This window comes from Dendroctonus ponderosae, unplaced genomic scaffold, assembly GCF_020466585.1.
Source record: "Dendroctonus ponderosae isolate FM_Combo_2020 unplaced genomic scaffold, Dpon_F_20191213v2 Dpon_F_20191213_5, whole genome shotgun sequence".
Lineage (NCBI taxonomy): Eukaryota > Metazoa > Arthropoda > Insecta > Coleoptera > Curculionidae > Dendroctonus > Dendroctonus ponderosae.
Window position 1 is genome coordinate 2,384,229 of NW_026018715.1, and position 9,306 is coordinate 2,393,534.

At 32.4% G+C, this 9,306-nt stretch overlaps 1 protein-coding gene and 1 long non-coding RNA gene across 2 annotated transcripts in view; one reads left to right on the plus strand and one right to left on the minus strand.

Annotated features, from left to right (window-relative positions):
• Nucleotides 1–8,986, minus strand: part of LOC109544372 (phospholipase A1) — a 12,772-nt gene extending 3,786 nt beyond the window's left edge. The window contains exons 1-2 of the mRNA XM_019914511.2: nucleotides 8,581–8,986; nucleotides 8,348–8,529 (exon numbers count right to left, since the gene is read on the minus strand). Of these exons, the coding sequence (XP_019770070.1) occupies nucleotides 8,348–8,529; nucleotides 8,581–8,635 (237 nt within the window). The 5' untranslated portion in view covers nucleotides 8,636–8,986. The remainder of the gene's footprint in view (nucleotides 1–8,347; nucleotides 8,530–8,580) is intronic.
• LOC125504619 lies at nucleotides 7,194–8,116 on the plus strand. The gene is made up of 2 exons (XR_007281601.1): nucleotides 7,194–7,320; nucleotides 7,460–8,116. It is a non-coding gene; the product is annotated as an uncharacterized LOC125504619 (long non-coding RNA).
• Nucleotides 8,987–9,306: the final 320 nt, after the last annotated feature.

The following is a 9,306-nucleotide window of genomic DNA, read 5'->3' on the forward strand; positions in this document are numbered from 1 at the left end:
ATCGGACGGATAGTTTTGACATACGGCAATTGTTAAATAACCTACCTGAAAAAATACTCTTTTCTAAATTTTGCGCCAGGCTCAAATTTATGAATATTCTGTGAACCCTTAAGCTGTCATATACAATTGCCGTTTTAAGCATTTTTTATTTTTAATCACTTTTCGGCTTTCGTAAAATTTGGGCCTTTTATATTTATTTATTTACATATCGGTTTCTACCACACCGATTTTGACGAATTTTGGAGTAGAAAAACAAGAGAATTTCAATTTTTATCGTTAGATTTACAATTAAAAAAAAATAAATAGTCGGTGTCGATTTCCATAATCAAGCACTTTTAAATGTTGCTTAAAATTAGTGTTAATGATAATATCCTTATTGAGCATTGTGTAGTGAGCATAATGTTCATTGTAAATTAGAATTAATACTGTTATAAATTAATTTAATTGTTATTTAATGCATATATTATATTCAATAACAGGAGATATAAGGTATAAATAATCGTTAAATATTGACAATTTAATCAGATTTGCATAATTTACAGGATTTATTTGTAATATAAATTCATTTAAATTAATTTATTTATAATACAAATAACTCTGCCTGTGGAGAGAATGGGTGAGCGGAGTAGATCATTCGAACTACAGCCGGCCCCAAGCCTGGATAAAAGAGGAAGGACCTCAGCTAAGGCTAGCGACCGGCCAGAGGGTAGTACACTGCTCAAATAAACGATAACGTAGCCTCGGACAAAACAGGAAAAAACGATGACCACCAGGAAAGAAAAAGAAAACGGTTCTGGAAACAGAAACAAAAACCAATCAGACTTGGATGCTGGAATGTGAACAACTTTTTCTAGTAACTTTACCGATACCTCTAACGCTTCGCAAATTATAGCTAATTGTCATTATTTGCAAAGTCGTATTAAGCGGGGTTTTTATCTGAAGGTAGAAATTGATACCCTAAACAATTACGCTCATAACATTCTACCTCTGTACCGAAACTGAAAACACTGTGTCTAAAATCAAATAAAATATAGGGGTGTTTCCATCTCAAGTGCGACACACTGTATGATACGGATTGTTTTATCTCTTTTGGTTAATTCTCTTTTATACTATGTATTTCGAACCGGTACATATAAAAATATAAATATCTACAATCTGAATACTTTGAAAGAAAAGTAAATTTTTAAATTGGCATTGACAAGTTCAAAATACACCACCCAATTGAACAACAGCTACAATCAAACTATCTACTACCATACTATACCTACTACTATATGGACAAAGTTACAAAATATTTGTCGAGCATTTATATGTGACAAAAACATAAAAATATAAGGCATATTTAGTTAGAACATTTCGACATTGTGCAAATACAGGGTGATTTAAATTGGCGTCATTCCTCTTGAGGTGTTGTCTGGCGGTGGTTTAGGAGTGCAGATAAAATAGTTGTAGAAATTAATTGATTAATGGCATTTGAGTCAATAAGTTGGTGTCTATGTAATCTCCCTATTATTCTTATCGAACAGGTTCTCGTGTTAGGTAAATTAACTGCTGCTCAACTTGTACCGGTGTTCAGTAATCCATTGGTTTAATGTGTCCCAAAACAAATTGCGTATAAAAGAAAATTCATATAGGATAACTCGAGCTTCATTTTTCTGGAGGCGTTTTCTACAGATATGTAGGGAGTGTAGAAATAACCATAAAAATCATAATTCACACAAAAACTATGGATCTTCCCAATCTCTAGTCCACAGGTTCCCAAACTGTGTTTCGCGAAACACGGGCGTTCTGTGGCACCTGAACTAGTGTTCCGCGAAAACATTTGCTTGCCATTTCATACGCCCTGATGTGAGCCCCATGAAAAATGTAATGATTTTTTTTTTAGTTGTTAAAATAAAGTCAGTGTTCTGTTATAGGAAAATTTGGGAAACCCTACTCTATTCGCTTAACACGAGAGGCCAGACAAGCGAGTTTCCTCTTCGCAACCGTAACCCCACTGGAACATTTCCATTGATAAATATAAACATTTTTTCTTAGCATCGCTTTCAATGCAAAGGGGATATTTTAAATTTTTCATAGTTTGTATTGAATATCCCCATCAATCATCATATGTAATTCAGAGCAGAAAAAGCCTAATATGGGTCAATAACCTCTTTGTATAACAAATATAGATTTTAGATAAATAGAGAAAATTGGGTTATTTATAAATTCGCCGCTTTGATCCGCGGATTGTAATGCAATTATTCACAAATAAGTTTTCTAATTGAATTTCGAAAGCAATGACATAAATATCTGTCTGTTCTGAAAAAGTCCTAAATTTAGCACAAAACCACTCAACTTGACGTACTTTTTACTTTGGAGACAATAATTTATTCCTCGCGTTTCCCAAGTACGAGTGAGTTGCATCTTCAGGTTTTGTGTTTTTCGTTGACTGGTTACATTGATGTAATGCGATTTGTTGGACGTACTAAATATTTAAGTATCAATTGTGATCGCAGTAAATATGATGTGTCATCTGTTGTGTACGTATTTAAAAAGTTATTGATAAATATATCATGTAATGTGATATTCATTGAAATGCATTTTACATCATTAATAAGAAAACTCAATTGATAAGAATCAAATTTTCAAAAATCACATTGTTAACAGCTGAATAGAGTGGCAAGTTTATAGTTCCATCAGAGAAATGACCCACTTTCCTTTATTTGATCTTTAATGTCACCTGCTGATTGTTGTCTGTTCTGTATTGAATCATGTTACACATATACAGGGTGGCTCATTTTAAAAGAACCAGTTAAAAGTTTAGTAAATTATAGCAAGTACAAGAAAGTGTTTTATACAAACGTTGTACCAGGATGTAAACTATTATCTACTGGTTTGGTTTTTAGAGCAGAAAACTTTATGTCTGGCTATTTTCAAAGATTAATTTCAAATTGCTTTGAAAATATAATTAGGCAGTTCATTAAATTAAATATTAAGTTTGCGCAAATATATTTGCTCGTCAAACATATAGCCAACAGGTATGTTATATATTGCTAAAGTTCGAGATATGCTTGCAAATTTACGCCGAGCTTATTTTAGATCCATACATTACAACTTGAAACTTTATGTTAATTTCAACATTACCCAAGTTATTTTTTTAATTATAAGTCATTATATAGTTAATTTACATCTTTAATAAAATTATTTTATGAAAGCCAAAAGCAAGTGGTCACAGCAATTTTTGAATTTTTTCAAACAAAGCCGTAAAGCTTTCTGAATACTTTTCGGTTGGACCACCTTATATACGCGTTCTTAACTATTCCCTCGTAATCACTTGCTTATACATATATTCAATGCCAAGTAGAATGAATTGATTAATTCTATAAATATCATTACACTAAATATATCGAAATAACTCTTTAAAGCAATATGTTATAAATCCATTTCAATTTTGACAATGATTAAATGAGGTAGGTACCAATTTAGAGCTTCTGTTTAAATATCAAGTTATTTTAAAATTACTTAGTATATTCCACTTAATAAGCCACTAGATTAAAGTGCTAAAATATTTATGCTGCCCCAATAATATTCGTGTATTATTTTTTATAATAAATGGATGGTTTCAGAATTATGAATTGTTCAAGTCGGTTATCTTCTCGACTTGTAATAAACGGGAAAAATATGTTTTTAGGAAAACTTACGTTAAGAAAATAGCCTTACTTTTTAGTTTCAAAGTCGTAATCTTTAATTTGCTCATTTCAACAGCTAAAAACTTCATAGAACAATTCCTAAATCAAAATAATTGAAGAAAAATACCTTGGCATAAATCATTAGGATGCAAGTCCCCTATCCATTACTATATTCAAAAGGCGTTCGCAGTATACTTTTTAGTTCCAGAAGATAATTTAAAATTTTTAAATAAACTACGCGTTCACTTTTTCCTACTAACCTTTCAACATAACTTGATAACGAGTTAGTAATGAACAATTCCGTTAAGGTAGTTGGCAACTCCTTGCTCTATTATACTTATTTGACAACACGAGTTATTTGGAAAGATACACATAAACTGTGATCTTATGATTAGAAAACATTCGTTTACCTGCTGCAACCACTTTCTGGCTGTGTTGTTGTGAGAAAGTATACAATATCTGCATGATTTTAAGACTGTTTATAATTCGTCTGTCAGATATGTAAAATTAATCAATGATGCGATAAAAGCTGCAATTAGATTATTATGAAAAACATAAAAAATTAATAGTTTTCATCAATTTTTTTTTGTATGTCAGCAACTGTTGCTTTGTGTTGTGCCCTGTCTGGTTTAACATTTCATCACTTAATGACATAAGTGCATTTCAGCATTAACAACAGCCGTCGTTATGTCATCAAAAAAAAAAAGAGGAAAAAAAACCCACTGCCAGAACAGGCAATACTATTACATTAAATTATTAATAATGTATCCTACAAGTCGTCGGATGAGAATTATGCTGAACTCCCATGTCCATATTTATAGATACTAATTTGAGTTGAAATCACCAATTTGTTTAATACAAACACTAGCCACAATCTAAGTAAGTTACATTTTTCGCATAAGAAATCAAACGCGCAGTTCTGTTACGTCTGTCTAACCGGCATATTATTATTCGTCAAATAATATTCTTAAATTAGTTGGTGAAACGAAACCTCAACTGTTACTAAATGCCTCTTTATAAAATGTTAAGCGAAACTTTAACACCCCCAAATATTATACGAAAAGAAAGGCACTACAAACTACTTAAGGTAAGAAGGTATCAAGTTCCAATTTTTTGATCCATACGAAGGGGTCATTAAATTTGATAAACATTTTGAGATCCTGGACTGCTGTCAACATTTTAATCGTTGTCAGCACTGGTATATTCAAACATATAACAAAATTGTCTTCTAGTTTTAGAAAGTTAATGCGGCTCCATACTCAAGGAAATACGCAACTTTTTCATTCGTACGTTGAGAGATCCTTGCCACATTTAATATGTTATATACTATTATATGTATATAACTTTTTGAAAAATCAGTCGAAAAAGATGCTACTATCTTTATTCACTAAAAAAGAGAGCTCTGGATTCCCACAAACTGCAAAAGCAAAGGTGAGGTGAATGCGCCCAGTACTTAAAGGCTCGCAACTTAACCTTTCTATTTTTTCATTTCACCCCGAAAATGTCCTATGGAAACCGAGAAGAGCAGTCGAAAATATTGCATATCGAAGGGAAATAACTTTATCACATTCTCCATAAATAATAAATAAGTTTAAATAATAATATATTTTCGTTTATATAATTTAAGCGTACGGGCATGATTATTAATTATTTTTAAAAGGTAACTGACTATAAGCTATAAGCATTTTTTGGGCATTTCATTGTACTAAATCTGGCCACTTTTGTGATGGCAACTAAGAGTGACAGGATTTAAAATAAGATGTGGCCAATAGTCATATGGCCATATGAAAACATTCAATATTGACACTATTTCGAAAACTAACCAGTTTTGGAATAGACAACCTTACAGAAAGATACAATTATTTTTAATATTGAATAAAACAAAATTATCAAAAATGGAGGTTTTAATTTGAAAGAAATATTTTGTGCGGTTTTCTCAACTGTATTTTGAAACTTATTTTTTAACACTTTGTATTCAAAGTTTTCAAAATGTTCCCGAAATTCAAATAAAGTAAGTCCTTTTTAACAATAAAAGTGACTCAAATTAAGTAGCACATATTCCTTAAAGCAAAAATTAATAATTAAGCGAGTGGCTGCAACTGCAATTTTTTACATAAAATTTCAAATATATCAAAATACACTTAGGTATAGGATGTCATAAATGAAATACTGTGAGAATTCAAAGTAGAATTGCAAAATGTAATAATGGGGCCCATATGGGGCTCCCATTTGGGCCCCATTTACTATCAACTATCAGGGATACCTGGAGAAAACTATATAAGCGACGACGAGAACCATGGGGAGTCAGTAAAGTGACAGGAGCGACCGGGTGCAGAAGAGGTTAAGCCCCGCGAGTCTGAAGAGCGAGTTTTCCATGTGTTTTTGTTATTGTTTGTAAAGTTGACGGTAATTTTGAAGTTAGTTTGTTCCTGTTCCGCATTTAAAGTTATACAAAGGTGAATAAAAGTTGGAAGGTGAAGAAAGAGTTAGATACTCGGCCATCCACGGTACAATACGTATATAGGGTGTTCCATTTAAAATAAGCTAATAAGTTGATATCTACTTCCGGTATAATCGGACTTGTGCCCATTTTGAAAATATTTTAGACCGCTTGCCCCCAATGACTTCGCCGCACTGTTCAATTTTCAAATTTCTCCTAATTATACTTTGCCAGGTCCAACATATCAGAACAGTAGCAATAAAGCGAGCTAAAGTTTTTCGGTCACTAACATACAAAAACCAAGGTATAAGTACGAGGACAGCAACCCAAATTTACTACTATTAGCAAATGCAAGCAATGCAACAGAACAAGACTACATCTTGCACTGCATAACCCATCAACGCAACTGTTGTACGACCTGACACGGCTACCAAAAATAATGGACATAGATATAGTACTTCAAGAAAAATGGAATTACAGAGGAAACACCTGAACAGTACTGAAGCAACTGTGCTTATCAAGGCCCACACGCGCAATAATGGACAGACCACGACATGACCAAATACTTAGTTTTTACTTCGACTGTTAAATTATTGTATAGTGATAATTTTTATTGATTTTTTTGCTAATCATTAATTTTTTTTTGTTCATCATCATTTACTACCATTGGGCGGAAAGACTGCAATGGTCGATAGCCTTTCAATGAATAAAGATGTTGTTGTTGTTTGTTGTTGTTACTTTGCCAGATCGCGGCGGTTCCCGGTGGGACACCCTGTATTAGTAGCCCCGAAGGCAATATAAAGTAAGTTAAGTTTGTTTAATTTTATTCAGAGGTAGCACATGTACTGGGAATCAGAATCCTGATTCTAACACAATTATTACATAATATAAGATCCAATAAAATTAGTTTTTTTTCCTATTTTAGTGCTGTACCTACAGCCAGCACGGATAAACAATGTTCTCAACGTCAAAGGGATATTAATTAATGAACGGATACAAAATATTGGAAAAAGGCGCACAAAATGGGCTGGAATGTATCTATTGATAGTAAAGGAAAACTTGTGGAAATGAAGGCCGTGAAGGGACAATGTAAATGTCGTTTAAAATGTCAACTCAAAATAAACATAAACAAACAAGACCGAAAATCCAAGTTTGTTGAAAGAAGCGATAAAAAATAAGTAGATCGAGAGTTTCAAAACCGAAAGACAGGTATGAACAGCACACGTAAAAATATTATTTTGAATTGAACGGGACCGAGTACTGATTTGCAGGAAATCAAATTTGCAAGAATTTTCTGAAAATTTTGGATCGAATTCTTACAGATTTCCCTGAAATAACAAATTTTTAGTTTGATCGGATTCCTGAATTCACCAAAATAAAAACTTGTCATGTGGATTACAGCATTTCTTTAAAAATCATCCCCGAATAGAAACCAGACAACGAAAATTTACAGAACCCTCAGACATACTAATGTACAGGAAGAGGATTCAGTGCATAGTTTTCTCGAGAGAAAATTGCGACATTTAGTACACCGCCCAGTGTCGTTAATCAGAAACCTAGTGCACATTGCCTATTTAAAAAAATATGTTATAATACAAATGAAGTCCACTGATTTTTTAAATTTCCAAAAAACAATTTCCAAGAATTCCGAATACAATAAAATTCCTTACACAAAAGTTAAATGCGTTCACTATTTACTAACTACTACGCACGTTAGCGATAAAACGCCTTTTAACTACTGTACTTTGGGTACTTTGTCCACTGTGAGACTAGATGGTACAACACGTAATCAGCGTACCAAACATTGTAATAATAATATACTCGATAACTTTAATAATGTCAAACAAATCACAGAAAAACCATAGTTGAAAGCAAAGAAGAAAGCTGATATTAAATTAGTGTTAAAATACATGCCACAGGTGGACAGAGATCTATGAAAATTTTATTTTGTAAATCCGAGTTATATAATGTTCTAATAATTTAATAAATATTAGGTTGCAATAAATTTGTATTATTTTTGTATTAAACGTATTATTCAGATGGACATGGTTCAATATTTATTAACTACGACTAAATTTTGAAATAGATTAAAAGTTCGTTGTGAACCAAGTCAAATGTCATTTAATTCCGGTAGAAGCAAGTACAGTTTTATTAATCCCGGAATAACATTTTTATTTAAATTGCAAATAAAACCGTAGTTTGTGTGTTTTATATGCTACATTAGACTATTACTTACTAAAGAATTAAATCCCCTCGGTAAGACAGGGTTGAAAGGATCCAATTCATATAATGAGCTTCCATTTCCCGAAGGAATTGATAATATAAACTTCACAACTTCCGAATGTATACATCTTTCAAAGAAGTAAATTGGACAATCTCCAATAATAAGTTGCAACGACGCAGATCTGTCCAACGTACCTATAAGAAGTCATTGCGTGTTTTGAATATTTTCCCAAATTTTTCACTTACCAAAAAGAACTACTATAAAAAATAAACGTGAAGAAAAATCACCCATTTTTTTCATGTTTAGAGTTACAAGTCGTCATATTTGCCGGTATCTGAACACATTGACACACATTGTAACGTCTACTGAAGATGATAAAAGCGAGACAACTGTTTATGTATAGTGCCTTAAAAGCAGCAGTAAGTAGCACGAGATCGCTTTTTTCAAAACCAAGTGTTCTCGAAATTCACTGGTAATTAGAGAGCACTAACGGTATAAGCAAAACGAAAAAACTATAAAAAATCCCGTTTTAAGTATTATGCCATTTCGAATCAGCTTGATCCATTCCACCCAAGTTCCGAAATCACTTTGCTCAATTTGGGAAGGTGAAAAAGAAAGCTCAATGCTTGATGGTGACAATACCGAACTAACAATAGCTTGGTGATATGTAAAAACGTACGCCTACCGTGTGTGATTCGATGATACGGATCAATTCATATACAAGGTTAATTGAAAATATCTATTATCTTTGATCTAATTATCTCATTTGAGACCATAGGAGTTGTGATTGTATTTGGATATAACTAAAACTTTGTAGAATTGTATTTTACAGCTCAAAATATCAATTCAAATGGCAATTAATAGGCTACTTTTCACGTCAATTTTCTAAAGGTTGAGGAGTTCTGAAACAAGTAAGGCACTCGGTTTTCGAACCCTTCTACGACTTTGCTAAATCTGATAATATTTAATAA